Here is a 21,700-nt window from a genome sequence, read left to right as displayed (position 1 = left end):
AAAAAAAAAAAAACAGGCGTTCAATGCTACATCTTCCAATTCTGGCGCAATCACTGCTTTGGCTGTGCCTATCAATCCAGTCCATAAATATTATGAAAAGGAGGGGTGACAGAACACACCCTTGGCAGAGACCAATGGAGACTGTGAAAGGTTCAGACTTTGTGCTGTTTATCCTGACACAAAACTCCAGGCATTTATACAGGAACTTGATAGCAGCTAATAGTTGGCCATCCACTCCATACTCCTGTACTACTTGCCAAAGCTTATCCTGAGGAACCCTGTCATATGCCTTATCCAAGTCCACAAAGCATGTGTAGACATTCTTTGATAATACAATCCATTAAATTAAAATATCATAAAGACCTGCTTTTAAATGTAATTTCCCAAAATTATGACGTTACCACATCAATAAAAAATATAAATTTGAAGGATGTCGCATTTTCAGTTGCTGCTGCCTTGGAAGCCATCAAAGCAATTCAAGTGTCATGGAAAAAACTGTGGCCTTCTAGAATTGACCAAGATAACTATGGTGATACACAAAAAAGACGAAATTCAAAACATGCATAATTTGGTTAAAAATATAAATCCAGACATTGAAATTTCACAAACAGATGTTATGGAATGGATTACAGGTAGAACTGAAAGTGAATTTGAAATCAAATCAAATGCTGAAATTATATAAATATAATGCTACAGAATAAATTAGAAGACGACAATGACGATAAAGAACTCAAAGAAAAGAAAGTAAAACATGAAGAGGCAGTTGACAGTTTTAATAAGTGTATAGAATGGGATAAGCAGAATGATGTGGCATTCCACAAAATTTTATTGCTAATGCAGCTCCAAAAAGAAGCATTCAAAAAAAGTTTAGCTTCCAAGAAGCAAAAGAAAATCAGTGACTTTTTTACAAAGAAATAAAAAAAAACTTTTTAGTGTTATTTTATGAAACTTTTTTTTGTATTGTGTACAAGAAAGTGATATTTTTTACGTAAATTAAGTTATGTACTGAACTATGCAATTTTATTAAATTAGAATCCGCAGCAATACAAGTACATACAAAACTAAATTTATGTACTGTATTATTTTTTAAGTTTTACATTACAGTACAGTAGCTTTTTTTTTCTATCAATTACTTCATTTATTTACAGAATTAAATTGATGTACCATTAGAATGAGATTATTTTTGTCTCTTGGGGGGGGGGGGGGAATCGCTAATCCGAATGAGCATGGTTTTTATTAGTTCGGATTAGCGGATGCCACTGTATATGAAACTATATATCAATGGAATGGAATTGAATATAATTCTAAAAATATTTCATGATTATCTGTAAAATTTAAAGATTTATCATTAAATAATAATTTGTTTTAATCTTTAAATGTTGATCCTCTTAATCGTCAATTATGCTGACATTCAACAAGCTAAAAATGTTTTGTTTCATTGTTGCGATTTCTGCATATCTATGTGATAATTTAATTTTTTTGCTATTCTCTGATGAAGATGTATCAGTGTTTTACTTGGCTGCCATAACAGTGGTTCATATTGTGATTTTCTCCTAATATAATCATGGATGCAAAGAGAGAATGCTCTCTCTCTCTTCTAAATCTAGCAATGTGGTTTATTTATAATAATTCAGAATTTATTTCAAGCGATAGGTTTCTTTGCCAAAATCTGAATCACTTTCTTGAGACAATAAATACTCTTTTCAACTGAAAGTTCACTATACTCATAAATGTTCTGATAAAATCATTCAAATCTCTTCCAGTGCTCTTGATTTACTTGATATGCTATACTTACAAAATCCTTAAATTTTGAGCATTTCTAAGATTTACCAGCTTATTCTTGTAAATTATTTTAATAAGTAGCTGAAATGGCAGTGTAATTATTTATAAAGATGTGAATTTATAGGAAAGTTGAGATGGTTTGAGACAGAAATTGGGCTGGATTTCATGTACATTTGAAGTGAATATACTGTTAGGTAAGAGCAAAAAATACAGGATAAAACGAGTACACAAAGAATAGACAGGAAATTAAGGGGCATGAGAAGCAGATTGTGGAAGGACAGGAGGAAGGTGAATAGCAAAGTTGAAAGAATTCGAGGGTGTAGATGACTGAAAGCAACATGAAAGTGAAGGTGGGGGTATGAAAAGACATCAAGCGAGGATGACCAATCCCACTCTAACAGAGTGTGAGTTTGAAGCTAGTAACAAGTTTGTATTTCTTAAGAATTTCAAGTATAAATGCCAAAGATATGTGGGATAGTCATGGATTTGTTGTAGCCTATGTTTGGAGGAGTAGGAAAGGTTCGAACTGTTTTGTTTACACTTTCCATCGGTCAGGAGGTCATTTGTAGCCATTGGCTAAAAATATATTGTGTATGTGTGCTTGAGTTCTGAAGTGAATTCAGACATTTCAAAGGCATTCGATTGGATTTAGCACAGGCGCCTAGTTAACAAAGTGCCATCCTGTGGTTCGCCTTCCTCACTCTGCAACTGGATCCAAATTTTTCGCTGATCACTCGCTACATGTCATGGTAGATGGTTTACTCTCCTCAGATTTCTTCACCAATGCAGGAGTACCTCAGGGTTCTATTCTTTCACCCACTCTCTTCCTCTTGTATATAAATGACCTGCTCTCTGACTTCCAGTCCTATCCATGACAGTACACTCTATTCCTCCTTTTCAATCGACAAACTTTGTAGTGCTCAAGTATTAGAATCCTCAAGATCTACCACATCCAGCGACCTGAACTCAGATCAACTAGCCGTATCTCAGTGGGGGAAAGGACAACCTTGTAAACTTCAGTGCCACCAAAACTCAGTCCTGTCTGATCGCTTGCATGCCTCCCTTATATTCAGTAATACTAAGATATCCACGCATGATCCGATTTCTCTTCTTGGACTGACCTGCACCTCAGATTTTTCCTGGCAAAAGAACATTTCAACTATAGCTTCTGCAGCTGCCAAAAAACCTGGTGTACTTCTTACCCCAAACGCTTCTTCAAACCTGCTAACTCTACAAAACCCAAATCTGCCCAGCCATGGAATATTGCTCCCATATTTGGGATGGTGCACTAAAATCCTCTCTAAGATTACTCAATTCTATCCAGAAGAGGGCAATCCAGCTAATTAATGACCCCCTCTCTCACACATACCCATTTCAATCCCTCCCATACAGACGTTCTGTTTCTGTCTTGTGTCTCTTCTACAGATACTTTTGTGGATAGTGCTCTACTGAATTTTCCACTATTATTCCCTCACTAGCATTTGTGAACTGTCTTAATGACATTAGAAATCTCAAATGCAATTCAGATTTCTTGAACAAATAATGAATGTTAGACAAAAATAAAAGGGGGAAAAATTATGTGTTATAAGAAGTAGGCTGTCCATTATCTCCAATAAAATACTAGCATATGCAAAATATCTATTATAGATAAGACAGAAGAGCTGCTGACAAAAAGAAAGAAAAAACTTTTGTAATGAATGTAGGATGCACCAAAGGGTGGATAATTCCATTGATGATGATGATCAAAAATTATTTATGTATAATATTGGCAAATTCAGCAGAGCACTATCCATGAAAGTATCTGTAGAAGAGACATAAGGCAGAAACTGAACATCTGTGTGAGAGAGGTCATTAATTAACTGAATTGCCCTCTTCTGGACAGAATTGAGTAATCTTAGAGAGAGGATTTTGGTGCACCACCCCAAATATGGGAGCAATATTCCATGGTTGGGCAGATTTGGGCTTTATATAGAGTTAGCAGTGTGAAGTAGCATCTTGGGTAAAAAAGTACAGTTTTTTTTGGCAGTTGAAATATGGTTGTTCCAGGAAAGATCTGAGGTGCAGGTCAGTCCAGGAAGAGAAATCTGATCATGGTTGGATATCTCAGTATTACTGAAGGTAAGGGGGGGGGGGAGGCATGCAAGCTCTTTCTTGTGAGAGATCAGATAGGACTGAGTTTTGGTGGCACTGAAGTTTACAAGGTTGTCCTTGCCATCCCACTGAGAATAAAATTGCTGAAAATATAGCTAGGAGATCTGAGTTCAGGTCGCTGGTTGTGGTAGATCTTGAGGATTCTAATACTTGAGCACTACAAAGTTTGTCGAAGGAAAAGGAAGAATGGAGTGTACTATCATCAGCAAAGCCATGGATAGGACTGGAAGTCAGAGAGCAGGTCATTTATATACAAGAGGAAGAGAGTGGGTGAAAGAATAGAACCCTGTGGCACTCCTGCGTTGGTGGGGAAATCTGAGGAAAGTAAACCATCTACCGCGAAAAATTTGGCGATCTAGTTGCAGAGTGAGGAAGGCGGACCACAGATGGCAGTTTGTTAACTAGGTGCCTGTGCTAAATCCAATTGAATGCCTTTGAAATGTCGAGGACAACCACATGAGTTTCTCCAGTTTTCTCCATGGCCTGAGTCCAGAGGTGAGCGGTGTAAGCAAGATGATTAGTTGGTGTGACTTTAGGTTGTTCAAGAGTTGGTTGTTGATGACCTCCTCCATAGCTTTAGAGAGAACAATTAGATGGCAGTTCGTTGGTTGACTTTTATCACCTTTCTTTGGGATGGGTTGGATGTGGAACCTATTCCCACGTTGTAATTTAGATGCCAGATAAATAGGATAAATTGAAGAGGCGACACAATTTTTTTTTAACACAATGCCTTGTTTGTGTCCAGGTTATTTAGGATTCTTTGGATTTCTTTTTGGGAAAGTGGAGGGAAATTTGCTGCGGTCTTCAATGCAGAAATGGAAGAGAAAAGTGATGCCAGTGTGAGATGATAATATTAAATCTAATACTAGATCCCAAGTGTTGCATCAACTACATGTTGCATAAGATAGTAGCTCAAGGAATTCAGTCTCATCACTCACACATTATTCCTGCTTCCATTGTTATCATCCTCCTCTCTTCTGTCTGAACATATAAGAATCATCTTCCTGCATTCCCTGGCATTTTAGCAATATTTCATACAAAATGGCATCAAAGCCATTATCATCATCATCACTGCTTTCTTCAAGTTCCACACTGAGAGGACAAAACGATTCTGAAATCATCACTAATACAACACCTTTTCTACTTTTTCAAAAAAAGTGCTATAACCATCACATTCTGTTCCTCTGAGCACATCATCCTCTGTTAACTGCACTCTTATTGCTGATACTCTTTGCATCAGGGTATAAGCACAGTAGTCTTTCCCTTCGTCCCTCTTTTCTTCCTACAATTTCTAATTACATCATTTAAGTCCTCTCTGTTGTTACCAGTTGGTCATCCCTGAGTCCATTATTTCACACCAATTCTGGTATCTTAAACTAGTATTCATTTCCCTAACTGGCTACACACTCTCATCAACAATCTTCTGAGTTTCACACTGATGCTTTAAAATGCATACCATCTGAAGCAAACTGCAATCTCCTACCTTCAAATTTATCCCATACTGCTATTAAGCTCAAGTCCCCTGTTTTTGCATCATTCTAGGTATCATACTATTCATGATCATTGCTCTTCTCCTCAGCTCTCTACTATCATACCTTTGCAACACATAATTCTCACTCTCTTCCGCTTCACTGTCTCTAGCACACTCACAAATCCCATGCTACTTCATTTACATTTCCTTACAAATCATTTATTCCTACCAGCACAGGAGAGTTGCATTTACTCTGCACATTCCTCAATCATACCAGTTCTTTTTTAATATTCTCACTCATGTTCATATCTTTCTTGCTAGCTTCTTTACCATTCTTCATTCATTCTGCTACCATTCCACTTTCTTTCACATCTTCTTCTTCTGTATTGTCATTCACCATATTCATACTACATTTACTATACTCCCATTGCTTATGTCATTCAAGCCACTGCTTCCTTCACCAGATCACTTTTTTCATAAGTTTCTTATCACTTATTCACTGCTCTATGCTATCAGACAAGCACTCATTTTTCTTGTCACATTCTCACTGCCCGGCTAAAGTATAGGGCATCAGTGAGTAGCGCTAGCAGCCTACATGTATGATGTAAAGTTTAAATGCTCCTAGAAGCAATAGAAGATGCATCTGACCAGAAAGACTAACAACAGAAATGGCACTAGAAGTTGGAAACATCCATTCCCTTAAACAAAAAAAGAAAGGAATATATAAATTAAATAACTATCACATTTTTTCTTCAGTGGAGTAAAGAAACAAGAGAGCTAAAGAAGGTGTAGGAATAATTCAAAATGAAATAAAAGAATGGGAACACATATCTGAAAGAATTTGACTTACTTGACTTATCTAGGTGCTATCAGCCCAGGGGGGACTTTTCCTCAAGCACCACGTGACGCCACTGGGCATGGTCCTCTGCGACTGTCCGCCGTGTTTCAGTCTCCATCCCAACAACCTGCAGGTCCTCCACCTCCTGATCGAGGTCAGGCCTCCCACACTTGTCTCACGGTCCTTTTGGGGCCTCAGCCACTGAAGACGCCAGGCTGGCAGCTCCATCAAGATGTCTGCGGAGTTGTACAAAGTGCACATGGCAGCATTAGACCACCTCCTCCAAACTCCGTCTGCCATGACCCCTCCATAGATATGTCATAGCATCTTGTTCTCAAATACTGTCAGATGGTCAGCTTGCCTCACTGTGAGAGTCCATGCTTCAGCACTATAGAGGAGAACAGGTCTAATCAGAGTCTTGTATAGTCTCACCTTTGTAGTCCAAGACGGTATATGCTAGGCAAAAAGGGGATGCACTTGGTAATAGGCCACATTCGTGGCATTCACCTGACTCTGGACATCAGCTTTGACCTTGTTGTCTTCAGTCACGATAGACCCCAGGTACCTAAATTCCGTCACCCTCTCAAACTGAGCAGCTCCCTCGAGATCTTGAGCAGCATGGCGACTCATGAAAAGGTACTTCGTCTTCTCGGCATTTATCTTCAGGCCAACGTCTTCTGCAGTTTCCTCAATGGCAGTAACCAATGCCACTGCGTCGTTCCATTGATGTGCCATGATGTTCAGGTCGTCCATGTAGCCAAGAATCCTGACTTGCACCTCCAAGTCAACTCCTCCCACCACTAAATTGAAGAGAATCGGAGAAAGCCCATCACCCTGCTTCACGCTGGTCTGTACCTGAAACGGGTCCAATAGGTCACCTTCTGCTTTCACTCTTGTTCTCGAACCAGCCACACACACCTGCATCATTTTTCAAAGTTTTTGAGGAATTCCCAGTTTCTTCTAACACCTGCCACATTTTTGGGTGTATAATTGAGTCATAGGCTTTAGAAAAGTCTATGAAGATATTATGGAAAAACTTGGCACAGCGTGAAGAGTTGGTCTATTGTAGAACGGTTCCTCCTGAAGCCCGTCTGGTAGTCACCAAAACACTCTTCTGCATATAGTGTGAGGCGCATTAACATCATGTTAGACAGCACCTTGTAACTAGTCATCAACAGTGAGATACCCCTATAGTTGCCGCATTGAGACTTATCTCCTTTCTTATATACAAGAATTTCTCAGTATTCTTATCTGAAAAAATACTGAGAATAAAAATAAAATTGCAAAATGGAACTTTATATATAATCAGTGCCTATAGCCCTGAAGAAAGAAAACCAAAAACAGAAATTGAAGAATTTTATGAAATGCTACAGAAAACTAAAATCATCAACTGAATTAATAATACTGGCAGTAGAACCTAAATATGAGGACTGGAAACAGTGCAATAGCAGGTGCATGTCAAAGATTCCATGAAAACAATTCAAAAGGCATCCAGAGTTACAGGACACATGTTGAACTATAGGACAGGAGATTATGGAAAACAGTTTGAAGGAGTTCTATGGAAAAAGAAACTTTAAAGGAAAAAAAGATTAATATGGCATGGATCATAGTTAAAAAGTATTTGATGATGGCAATAACAGACTGTGTGCCTAAATCAAAAAGGATTAATTTCCCTGTTCATCTATATAACACCTATTTTGTTAATCAGGAATTGCAGATGAGAAGATTATAGAAAAAATATAAACTTTGAAGATGTGTGAACAGTTGCACAAAAACCTATAAGGTGCGGGCAAGAAGAGTGACAAGTATAACAAGAAAGATGAAATTAAGAGTATGAAAGGAGACTAGCAAAACAGTCTAAGAAAAATCCCAGACTTTTTCTGTTATGCAGCTAGCAAAAAAAAGAATGATTATGGGAAGATAACTCTGCTGGATAGAGATGGTGCAAGAGCAACCAAGGTTTTTTCATACTGATGGTAATGATACTATTCCAAGGAAACAGGAAGAGAAACGATAGCTTCCTGCTTCATCCTCATTTACTGTATGTAGTGCCTGCGTGCACTTGTCTTTATTGTAAGTTCCTTGAAAATGGCAACGTGACATTGCTGAAATATTGGAAATATATATTAAAATTTAATTTATATTCTATTGTACATTGTGAATTCCTTAAGTCAATTAATAATTAAGGAAACAGGAAGTTGAGAAATCAATACTTCAGCCCCTTGAAGGTGAATGATGTAGAAGTCTATGATTGTTTGACTTAGACTAGATTCCATCTAGTCTAAGTCATCTTGGACTAGATGGAATCTAGTCCAAGATGACTTAACTGAATTTCACGTGTTATGAAAGAATGTGCTAAGGAACTGACACTTCCGTTGACTCGATTGTTTAATGAGTGGAAAGAGGCTAAGATTGTTCCATTGCATAAAGATGGAAGCAAAAATGGATGTTTCAAATTACAGACCAGTTTGCATTTCTGGAGTGGTTGTTAAAATCTTGAAGAGATTGGTTAGGATAAAATACAGGATTGGGTGGAAAAGGAAAAAATTCTGTATAGAGGTCAACATGGGTTTGTTAAAGGGATGTCTTGTTTTACAAATTTACTTACATTTTATAATAAGGTGACTACAGTTCTGGATAGGGGTGATTCATATACAGTGATACTTTTGGATTTTACAAACGCATTTGACACGCTACCACATAATAAACTGGTGTATAAGTTATGGCAAATAGGATTGGAAAATTAGTTGGTTGATTGAATAGCAAACTAGCTTTCTAATCGATATCAAATTGTGGTGAATAGAGGTGCCATGTCTTTCGGGGGGGGGGGGGTTACCAGGACAGTGACGGGACACCACAGGGTTCTGTTCTAAGGCCACTGCTGTTCAATTTGTTTGTTAATGATATTGGAAGTGGTCTGCAAGCTGATATTCAGCTTGCAGACTTTTCCCATCATCTGTTTGCAGATGATGGGAAAAGTTATTAGGAATGATGCAGATGCACTTATGCTTCAGAGCAATTTGAATAAAGTGGCTACGTAGATAGACAAGTGGGGATGTTAATTTAACCTTACATTAACCAGTAAACTTTTGAACTTTGGATCTCATTAAAGTAAAGCTGCATATAATATTATTATTATTATTATTATTAAACAAGACCTCATGGAGTCAAAGACTCATCTAGGAGGTCCTTTTATCTCACACACATCTCATCATACCGGGTCTTAAACACATTCAAACTCCTTGCAGACACCACACTCTCAGGCAAGGCATTCCAATCATTCACAACTCTGCACGAAAAAAACCTGCCTCTCACTCCCCTACTCACACCCTCTTTATACAGTTTCCAGGCATGACCTCTGGTTCTCCCCTGATCTCCCACTATTCTCTGTAGAACTTCTCCACCATTGATCCTATAACAACCCCTTACCAACTTGTAGGTCTCTATCATATCTCCCCTCTTCCTTCTCTCCACTAGACTCTGCAAATTACATCTTTTCAATCTTTCCTCATACTCGACATTCCAGAGGTCAGAAACTACCTTAGTCAGTTGCCTTTGGACCCTTTCCAACATCTCTTCATCCTTCTGAAAACCAGGTGACCAAATCTGGGCACAATAGTCCATGTGTGGCCTAATCAAAGCCTTATACAATGGAACAAGAATCTCCCTACTTCTACACGTCAGTGTCCTCCTCATCATTCCCAGAAGTCTTTGTGTTGTCTTCATAATTTTGGCGATGTGTCCCCTAAATTTTAGATCCTTATCCACTATCACTCCCAGATCTCTTATTTCCTCTACTTCCAACAATATATTCTCACCAAGCATAAATTCTGCATCCCATCTTTGTTTTCCAAATTTTAAAACCTTACATTTTGCAACATTGAACTCACATCCCCATTTGCTTGCCCAATCACTCAATTTATTCAAGTCTTCTTGCAAGGCCACAACATCTTCACTACTCTTTATGGTTCGTCCCAACTTTGCATCATCTGCAAACAACTGAATATCTCCATCCAAATCTTTGCCAATATCATTAATATACAAGTTAAATAGTAATGGCCCTGAGGCACTCCACTAGTGACTTTCCTTTTCCTGGATATTGCACCACATTGTATTACAGGAGGTGGAAGAAGCGTGTGATCTTAGGATATCTGTGGATAAAGAATTGAAGTTCAAGGGACATAATGCAAAAATAATCAAAACAGCACAAAAAAATGCCTGTATACTAAGAAGAACACTGATAAGTAGAGATAAGGTTGTGGTCCTTCTGCTGATGGAAGGATGAAGCAAGTTGTGGAAAAAGTTCAGAGGCAAATCACAAAAGCAATATTGGGATTGTGGAATACTCGCTATGAAGACAGGTTGAGAGAATGTAAATTACAGATGCTAGGTGAAAAAGGGGCGATATGAGTGAGACATATAAATAGCTACCCAGGATATTTTTCAAAGGGTTGAAGGAGGGAAGGAGATAGAGAAAAAGCGGTCATTCTTGGAAGTTGTATGAAGGGGTGGTGCATGGAGAGTGGAATTTATTGCTGAATGAGATGGTGAGTGTGCAAACATTGAACTAATTTAAGATGGGGTATGATAAACATTATCTCTGTTAAAATGCATCTTACTATTGCCTCCCTTGATGAGTCTTGACTCCAGGAAGTGTTTGTATAATAATAAAAATTAAAATGGAAACAGACTGCTTCAATTTTGTGCAGATAATGAATTTAGAATAAATAATACTTTCTTTAATCCCCAAGAGTCGAGAGAAATAACAGAGGATAAATTTCTACCATAGATTATATAATAGCAAATAGAACTGCAAAATCAGATATATTAGTGTTACATCTGCAGACACAGGAAGCAATTGTGGACAATTTAGATTCCAACAAAATATAAAGTAAAAAAGAAAAATAAATTTAAGATCGAATTGGGAAAGAATACTTTACCAAAATAGAATAAGAGCAATTTCAGAAAAATGCTATCAGTAAGAAAGTATATATTCTTATTGGGAAAAATTCCAAATGAACATTCAACAAGTATCATATGAAACACTGGGAGGAGAGAAACAAACTGGAAAATACAAAACAAGATGGACTCCCTGGTATACTGAAGAAATAAAATCACTATCAAAAACCAAACTTCATTTAATAGACATTTTCAAGATAAAACTAACATAGGCAAAAATGAAGAATATAAAAGAATAAGAAATGAAATAACAAAATAAGACTCAAAGCAAAAATACTCAGAAGGTTATTATTCTCAACAACTATAATATGACTTTTATGGAGCACAGAAACAAGCATAATGAATGATTCAAAAACAAAAAAGAAATTTGTGGGCACGTAAATAGAAAGTCATAAAGAGAACAATGGGAAAACTATTTTACAAATTATATGAAAGTGAAGAAGAAATAAAAATTGAGATGCTACGAGCCAGAAAACACAGATGAAATAAAATCAGTCATCTCAAAAAGAAATTATTACTAAAAGATCTTGAACTGATGGCATGTATAATGAAATACTAAAATATGGAGGTGAAGAAATGGCTGAAAATATGAGAAAATAAACATATCTTTAAGAAAAGAGAGATTTCCAATGAGGGCACCAAATTAGGACTTTAGATCTTTTGTCTGTTACAACTATATTGTTTCACTTACTCACTGTCGTGTATACATGCTGTGTTGTGCTCTGATGACTAATTTGAATTTCAATGAAATATAAGCAAGTTAATAAAACATCTTTTTTATAAAATACTTTGTTTGGTGGTGTTAATACTGTTAAAAATAAGTCATGAATAACCTTCAACACCTAAGCTTATCTGTTAAACAATTATAATTCTTCAAATAAAATGTCAATAAACTTCTGACTCCTCACCTTCACCCTAGACATGGCACTGATGTGCTTATAGGTTCTTCGATCTCTCATGTAGGGGGTTCAATATATATTAAAAAAAAAAAAAAATCAATAACACTTATCTGCATAATCCAATGAATACATTTTTGTGCCTATACAAAATGACTGAAAAATCAAAATTTAATGCATAGACAAAGTCCCCATCATCTTGTTTTTGATTGCTGTCAGAACACCTAGCTCTAAGTTTAAAGATTTTATAAGCAAACTTAAACAAAACCTACACATTACAAACACTGCAAGTGCACAACTCTTACACATAAACACATCCACAATTATTTAGCCAAAAATAAAATTGAACCCTGAGCACATTTTTTGCACAAGCCTTCCAGCAGACTGCACCTTCTTTAACCACCTCTCTTCTTCTTCCTGATGCTTCTGACATTAGCCTACATAAATATCCTTGCATCTTTTAACAACTGTCCCATTCAGCATTCTTTCCCATTGTCACACTCACTCAGATCAATGGTGCCTGCACACAATGTTCACTCGCGTCCTGCTGACAGCTGTAGTTTCTCTGATTCTGCACTTTTATTCTTTCATTAAACAACACTTTCTCCAGATCCTAACTCCAAATTCATTCAAGTACAATCTGTCTGTCACCTGTAAGTTCCATCAACCATCAAATTCATTCTACATACCATTTTTCTCACATACCTTGGCAACAGTCTTTAGACTCTCTTACTCTCTCTTCTTTCTTCTAGTAACTTCGCATCTTCTCTTATTCCATATTTGTTATCTCTGAAAGTGAATGTTACATTCATTGGTCTTGAACTTATATTATTTATTTTCATTTGATGCCCATCCATGAACTGTCATAAATCTATAGCACATTAGTGCTGTGGATGAGCTAAAGTTTACACACACACACACACACACATCACTAAAAGGATTTAAAAATAGGAAGTGATTTAGCAATGCCAATCAAGCAAAACAGATATCACTTATATACCTAAGTATTAAACAAAAATCACATTTCATTTCAAAATGCAATTTTATGTCACTGTTATAGTCAATTTGTCTAAATAATCACTGTGAATTAATGTTTATTCAATAGAAAATAGAATAGAATGTTGTTGAGCTATATTTGGTCATTCAATTAGATAATTAAACTGAAATATATAAAAATCATATATAAAATATGATCTTTAATTGACCTGTGATTTATTGTGCTTGTGCACTGCATACATAAATACTATTATTTGTCAATGGAATCAAAAAATGCATTCCAGGGATTGTTCAGATAAAGAGAAACTCTGTATTTATTATTATTATTATGGGTATCTCCATGGAATCAGTAGACTCATTGCAGGAGACCCAAACTAGCAAAACAATATCTGTCATATCTCTTCTTGAATTTCATTTACAGACAAAGAGCTCACAACTAAGTCAGGCAATGAATTCCACTCATTCACCACCCTCCAGGCAAAAAACCTTGTTCTGATACCCTTGTTAACCACACTCTTCTTTAATTTCCAGGGATGGCCTCTTGTTCTTCCATCACTATCACACAGCTGAAACATTTTCCCTGCATCAATCCTATAAAAACCTTTCAGTAATTTAAATGTTTCTATCATATCCCCTCTTCTCTGCCTATCAACCAATCTCTGTAATCCACAAGCTCTCAATCTATCAATGTAGAGAGCATTTTTTACATCACTCACCAACTTGGTCACTCTTCTCTGAACCCTCTCCACAGCCTCCTCATCTCCAAGGAATCCAGGTGACCAGACCTGAGCACAGTAATCCAAATGTGGAAGTATCAATGCTTAATAAAGGGGAATAATAACCTCTATCTCTGGATGTCAGTGTGTTCCTCAACAACCAAGTAATCCTATGTGCAATTTTAGACACCTGAGCAATGTGTCCTCTGAACTTCATCTCCCTACCAACACCCCTAAGTCCCTAGCCTCATCAATCTATATAGGCATAATATTCTCTTTGAAAAGAAAAACTACTGCCATGCTGGAGTTCAATAATCATATTTATGAATATTGTAATATTTTATCGTGATTATCAGTATGTTTTATAAATCACTGGTCAATTAAAGATCAATTTTCAGAATAGACTGTTATTATATAAACATCAAATAAGAAATGTATAATTAAATTATTTAAATTACATTATACAACATAGATCATTTTATGACTGACAACTAAGCTTTTTTGAAATATTCAACTAGAACACACTTAATACTAGTAATTATTTTTTTTTGTTAGCATATGAAAATATACAATTTGGATTACTTTTTTTTTTTTTGCAGTAGTCCTGAATCTGATACAGCTCAACTAGAAGAACCCATGGAAGAGGATCAAGAAAAATGAATTCAAGGTGAAACATCATTGACTGGTGCAGTGATGTGTCAAAATGATTTGTAATGTTTTGAGCCTGTGGCTTCGCACAAAAACCTTCTTCACATAAAGATTAGCTCTTGGCAGTGTTGTCTGTAGCATTATCACTCATGATTCATAGTTGTTTATCACCTGTGTCATTATATTGTGCTTGTGCACTGCATACATAAATACTATTATGTGTCAATGGAATCAAAAAATGCACTCCAGGAATTGTTCAGATAAAGAGAAACTCTGTATATATAGGCATAATATTCTCTTTGAAAAGAAAAGCTACTGCCATGCTGGAGTTCAATAATCATATTTGTGAATATTGTAGTATTTTATCGTGATTATCAGTATGTGTTGCTGTGGGCAACAGAATCATATAATTGCATACCTTAGTGTTGCAAATTTCAACTTTTTTTTTTTTTAATGCAGATTTTGCAATGTGTAACTTCAGTACACATTCACAGGAGATAAAAAAAAGGTGATAAATTAAAACTTGAGTGGCACACTTATATAGAGACTAGATACTGTTACTTTGTATCAGTTCTTCCAGAAATTGTTCCTTTGTGTTGTAGAAACTGTATATATAGAAGTAAATATATACTTTACTAAATATGATAAATATGGAATTATATTCATTGTCTATTTAAGTTCATGCCACACTGATTATCTAACTGCAGATTTGCATTTCCTATCTGGGAATAAATAAAAGTAACCTTTTATTTCTACATTCTGTAAAGAACTATTTCATCTTATTTTCATTTATAATTTAGTGAACAATAAACAAAAAACCTTGTATAAAATGAAGATATACACAGATATGTATGTGTAATGTTATATATGTATGCATGTATATAAATATAGCATTATAGATACATAGTGTCAATATACTTGATGAAATGTATATTCAGTACACTAGAAACATTTTTTGTAGGAAAATAAGAGGGGGAAACCCCACAAATATTAAAAAAAAGTACTTGTAATTAATGATGAACATTTTGGTTAATGAAATATATGGTTAGTAAACATATTACAACATGTACTATAATTATATGTATTTACAAATGACTAAGTCAATGAAAAAAAAAGCTCGTCATGTTATACAATTTCATATGTTTTATGTATTTTCAATTTGGACCAGCACTCTGCATTTGTTAATGTTGGTTAATTGTATTCATTATTTTGTCTTGAGTTGATCATCATAACATGCTTATCACTATTGTAAATTCATGCATATAAAATTATATATTGTAAATTCATGCAAAGCATTTATAAGACTTAAGTCTTGTACATAGACTTTATTTTCTCCCTCTTTTGTAAGAGGAAACTTTAAGATTGTCTTTTAATATTTTTGTGAAAAAGATATATATATACTGAAAACTTTCAGTACAAGGAGGCAAAATGATATCTAGTCTCATGGCAAAGTGTGAATAGACATGAAAAGAAAGATTTTGAATTGAAGCTTTTTTATTAATAAACATAGGATAATGCTGTATAATATTCCTTAATATGGCTTCTATCATTTTGTCACTGTTTATGTAAATTTTAGCCTGCTGATTGGCAACAGCTTATATGTATTTAGATATAAATGAAGAAGAAAGGTGAATATTTTCATCTTGTTATTCTACATGAGCTGAAGAATTTTCCTGGTGCCTTTTATAAGTAAATAAAACTTTTCTTTTATTGTTAACTTTTTTATTTTTAAAATTTTATTTTTAAATCTCGTTCTTAAAATAGTTTGAGGGTTACAGAATTTATACAAATCTTACTGTGACTTAAGCCATGCAGTTACCTATTTTGATGCTAAGTAACGTTGGATGACGTATAAGAAAATATGTAATAATGTTTAATAGTGTCATTTATCAACATTTGCAGTATGTTATTATTCCACATACTCTATCTACTAAGTAAAAATGGTTCTGTCTAATGCAAGTGATAAAACCAGAAAGTATCAAGTAGTGGTATGTAGCTAGAAGGAAGGAAAGAAAAGGGATAAATTGGAAAACGCATTTCTTTTACAATTTAGCATTTATTAAAATCAAAATCTGTTAAGAATTAATAATAAAAAATTAATAACTATTGTACATTATTTCAATAAACTGAAGTAACGTAGATCAAAATTCTTTGTAATGTGTTGAATAATCTAAACCATTATATTATTAGAGAACTTGAATACTTTGAATCAAACCACAGTTTAAAATATGAATAATGTAATATCTTAAAATTAAATCTGCATCGTTATTGTTGACTTAAAAAAAATTCTGATTAGTAACAATATTCTTATATCTTTGTAAAGATATTTGAGCTTTGATATATATATTACATATATAATACTTTGCTGTTAGTTCATATTTCACCTATTTGTAGAATTATGTTCACCTGTTTGTAAAATCAGTTAGCTTTCTAAAATGAATATGTATCAAAACAAGCTGAGACCATGTATTAATAATCTAATTCATTAATGCTATTTTTTCTAGTGATAAGACGCATGAATTATATTATCATATTACTTGTAAAGAATCATCCCAATCAGAAGTTATTCAAATTAAGTTTTGATCCTAGAATTCAGATCTGGTATTAAAAGCATATCTAATATAGTTTTGATATGCTTTTTATACAAAAAAAGTTTGCATCTATTTGAGTGATTTATTTAAAAACTACATAAAAGAAAGCTTTATAAGCTTCCTAAATCTATATACAAAGGAAGAAATATTTATACACTTTGTTGGTTCAAGATTATGGCATTCGTTCAGTCTTTTTTTTACAGCAATTTTTAAGAAAATGTATAATAAACTCACGCAGAAGTTAGATCTTTGTTATACATACACCAAATAATATCAGAATCTATTTTATAATCTTGATTACAAGTGCAAGAGACTAAGTAATTTTTTAATAAACTTCAATTTTAAAATCTTACTTTTAAGTAAATATGTAGAACAGACATTAAATGTCATAATCACCTACTAAATAGTTTCTAAAAATTAATTTAATTATTAATCTAGAAATGTGCCAATACTTTGAATATTTAATGTAAATGGAATCATGTAAGAGATTTATGCTATTTCAATTCTTGTGAACAAATAGATGATGATTACCAAAGCTTAGGCATTTGAAATAATCATTCCATTCAATGGAATCATGTATGAGGCTTCTACTTTCCTTCAGTGCTTGTTTGAAATGATAGCTGCTCTATGTAAGATTGATATGTTCACCTATGGAATGATTTATGATTAGTTGAGAGTGCATGTTCAGCTAGACTTGTGAGGTTGAAGTATACAATCTTAGCATGTTGAGTCTGTCCAAAATAAGAAAGAGTGAAATAAACATGGATAAAGTAAATGCAAAAGAGAAGATTAACATATTTTTAATTTTAGGTAAAAATGCAGAGTGTTTATTCACTAGCATATAAGAGCTTTCTTCAAAATTTTGGAAATATGCTTAGAAACTGTTGTACATTAAAACAACAGTTTTTAATGTACAACAGTTTCTGAAGTAAATATCATATCAATACTATTTATATGATATTTTTTATTTATTTTTTTTTTTTGTGATAATTCTACCCACAAAAGGTTGTAAATATATATATATAGGCATTAGGTGGGTCAGGATTAAATAATCCCGGATTACTATTCTAGAAACTGAACATGGAACTTTTTTTAGAATTCTGCTAAGCATGGTGGTGCTCTCATGCTAAATGATGAAAATGTACAGTCTACCTACTATTTTGTGTTCAAAAAGGAATGTACAAGTCAATATTCCAATTAGCCTATTATTACACAAATTCTCTGAGTACAATATCTATTATATTATAATTCTGCGGATGTAATTGTTTGGAGAACAATTACATCTGCATATTGTGCGTTTGCAAATTAGTTATTGAAGTAATTCATTCAATCTGTGTTTAATGCACATTAAAACATGTAATATCAGTTTATAACTGATACCGAGGTGTGACACTGCTAAAGGTTGGGTCTGTTATTAAAGAGTAATATTTGAAGAGGGAACAGTTTTAAGATAGACATATAAACACATCATAATACCTAACAAGATAAAACTTCTTGTTAGTTAAAACTTCTAAAGTAGTTTTCTCCAATTGATGTGTATCAACATAATGATTCTTTAGTGATGGCACATTCCCACATATCTCTTCGTTGTTCTGAATTTCATCATAATTATTTTTAAGGCTGATTAAACTTGTTTATTAGAAGAAGTATTCTTGACATTCTTCTCTGAAGAGTAATCTGTTCTCTTTAAATAGTCGTGGACGCACTGCATTAATAATTAAAATTTGTGCAGTATTTATTCAAATCAGGAAGATATATTCTGTATCTCTTTGATACAAAAGGTTGAAATTTTTTTCTAGTGCTGAATTAATAGTATAGTGTTTTTGCAATACAAGGCCTATTAAAGCTAATGCACATTTCAGAATAGGGACTAACTTAGAATATGCAGTCTTATGAGGAATGGCCTAATGCAGTTGGTTTAGATAATTTTGTATGGACGAAACATACCAATGGCAGATTTGCTAACTATTTGAAATATAAGAGTACAATACACCATCAGAATGTGTAGAGATTGAGTATATGGAGTTGCAATGACATTTGAAACAATCATCTTATCAGGCTGTGCTGATTCAACAGATGACTAACTTTATGTCAAGCACTTAACATTTTATATGGCTTACTGAACCAGCACTCTTCATTAAACATCAAATATTAGACAGCACACTGATTGATCATTGGCATTTTAAGAGCTCTCATCATTGTTACTAACAGGAAGCATACTAATATTATTAATTACCAAGGGAAAAAAAAATCCCCATTCTACCTGAGCAATATATGAGCCCACTATCCACTTCTGAAATAAAAGCATCAAGGATGTTTTTGATAGCAAATAAGTGGGCTTCATGGAACTTACTGGTGTTTTGGAATTATGACTGGGCCAGCATATTATATCCGTGTAAAATGCATGTTCTTCTGGCTGATTTCCTGTCAAGATTTTAAAAGTTTTAGCAAAAACTCATCCACTTTTATATGAGACTGGATAACTCAATTCAGTTGAACGCCTTAATTATAAAGCTTCCCTGCATCCTAGATGAGATTTGCACTTTTGTCTTTGCAAATAAAGAGCACTGTTGGCACTGACTGAGTGAGCTACAGTCTCTCTTCATGGAGCATGAAATGAACAGTGCTACCATATACTCAAAATTACAGCACTGACACAAAAGATGGAAATAAAAAGAAAGTATCATGGACTACTTCTCATACAAATCATCTTTACAGATGCTATATTCAGCAAATTTGAGGGGGGGGGGATAATAATGCCAAAGTCTGATTGGAAATTTATTTCATTTTCTTTGCATGTAGTATAGCCCCCCCCCTCACATTTTAAGTATTGACAAAATCATCTTGGTGTTGCCAGATCCACTTCATGAAACTTTTTTTCTTAACTGAGGCATAGTCCTGAATTTTTGTGACATGAGCATTAATTTAATTTCTCTATAACATGTTTTTCTGCCACCACCAACAAGGAGCTATATGGGAAAATAGTCTAAAATGTGTATTATGATCATTTTCAAATAAAATTTCATTCAAACATGCAGCTCTAATATTCTTTTTTGTTTATCACTCAATATTATGAATGTAACGATAGGTTTTAGAGGAGAGGAAAATTGGTGCACACAACAGTTTATTTTTATTTCTACACATTTCCCACTAAAGTAAGTCTTTGTGTATTTATAGCTTACTCTGTAATTCAATGAATTTCAAGGTAATTTTCCTTTGATACGTTTTAAAATTTTTGGATTACATTTACTCTGTTATCGCTTAAATTAAATGACACAACATATTGAGAAAGAATTGCACAGTTTAAATGTTTCTTTCATAATACTCCTCAAAACATGTGATATACTCTACATCCTAGTCTTTATTGTAGCAAATTATACATTTTTTTAACAGGATAAATGATATGATTTGAATTTAACTGATATGTTGGAAATAGACTGTCAACAGGTTATGTTTCACGGAATATTTCAGAAGCAATATGCATGACGCCAAAGTATTCCAGGGAAAAAATATGTATGTATGTATGTATATGCTGGATGTACTATATATAATGTTATTTTAGAATAAGTTTTCATTCGAAATGTTTTATTTCATGAAAACACTATATAATATAGAAATAATATTATTTTAAAATAACTTTTAATTCAGAAATTTTTAATTCCACAAAAACATTATTTCTATTTGTCCCTATGTCTGGGAATACTCCTCGGTTTAAGATAAGATTGCAATGAAATTGATAAATGACACTATATTGTGCAATAAGCATAAATAAGTTTATTTTATAGCCTAGGTCACAGCAATTGCCAATACATATGCTGAAGAATTCAAAATATGAAAATAAACTGAAACATTTCTATCTGTAAACATGAAATTATGTAGTACATTTACTTATGGGTACACTGTATATGTATGGATGTGTATTTAAGGCATTTTGCTCACATTGTTTCTACATTATGCCATTATTATTGTATCATTGATGTTTGTAAATATTGCTATGGGAAGATTTATTCCCCCTCTCCCCCAGATATATATAGCAGGATTGTGTGGATGTTCCATTATCATCATTACCTGCTTTACATAACTAGTTGTAATTTTTTGTACTGTTCTCTCAAAAACTGCTTTCTGTAACATGTTGGCCCTCTGTGAATAAATATATTGTTTGCTCAGTTATAAGTGCAGTGATATTTATTATTTTTTTAAATTTAAGTCAACATTTTTTTCATTTCTTCAGCCTATTTAATTAAGGTTTGTCTGGGAATCACTTGCTTCAGTAAGTTTGTCTCCTTTTATGATGACAAACATTTAAGTCAATTAGTACAGTATTTTTATCATGTTGGCAGTGCTCGGTTATGAAATAACTGAGCAGATGCTCAGAGGGATGATAACCTTGTTTGGTCACATTTTTAAAAATGAAATCACAAAAAATACATTCAAATGTAACTTACATTATTATAAACTGTGTACTGGAAATTCTTTTTCCATGGCTGCTTTCTGCATATCAATAGCTGTCTTTCTGCAAAAGAAAAATGAAAAATAGTATGCCTCCAAATAAAAAAAAATGTGTTGAATGAAAGAATGGAATTCTGATTTATTGCATAGAAAATAAATATTACCAAATATGAATTAGCATCATCTAAATATACATACTTTGT

General features: G+C 34.0%; 1 protein-coding gene across 13 annotated transcripts in view; it reads left to right on the top strand.

Moving 5' to 3' along the window:
• Positions 1-21,221, top strand: part of LOC150105480 (histone deacetylase 5-like) — a 430,130-nt gene extending 408,909 nt beyond the window's left edge. For all 13 annotated transcript variants that reach the window (XM_090394187.1, XM_090394195.1, XM_090394193.1 and 10 more), the window contains one exon: positions 14,409-21,221. In XM_090394187.1, coding sequence (XP_090250313.1) covers positions 14,409-14,469 — 61 coding nt within the window. In that variant the 3' untranslated portion in view covers positions 14,470-21,221. The remainder of the gene's footprint in view (positions 1-14,408) is intronic.
• Positions 21,222-21,700: the final 479 nt, after the last annotated feature.

This window comes from Typopeltis vanoorti, chromosome 6, assembly GCF_054136105.1.
Source record: "Typopeltis vanoorti isolate ZY-2024b chromosome 6, IOZ_Tvanoo_1.0, whole genome shotgun sequence".
Lineage (NCBI taxonomy): Eukaryota > Metazoa > Arthropoda > Arachnida > Uropygi > Thelyphonidae > Typopeltis > Typopeltis vanoorti.
Note: the sequence above shows the minus strand (reverse complement) of the source record. Positions and strands in the feature narration are given on the sequence as shown.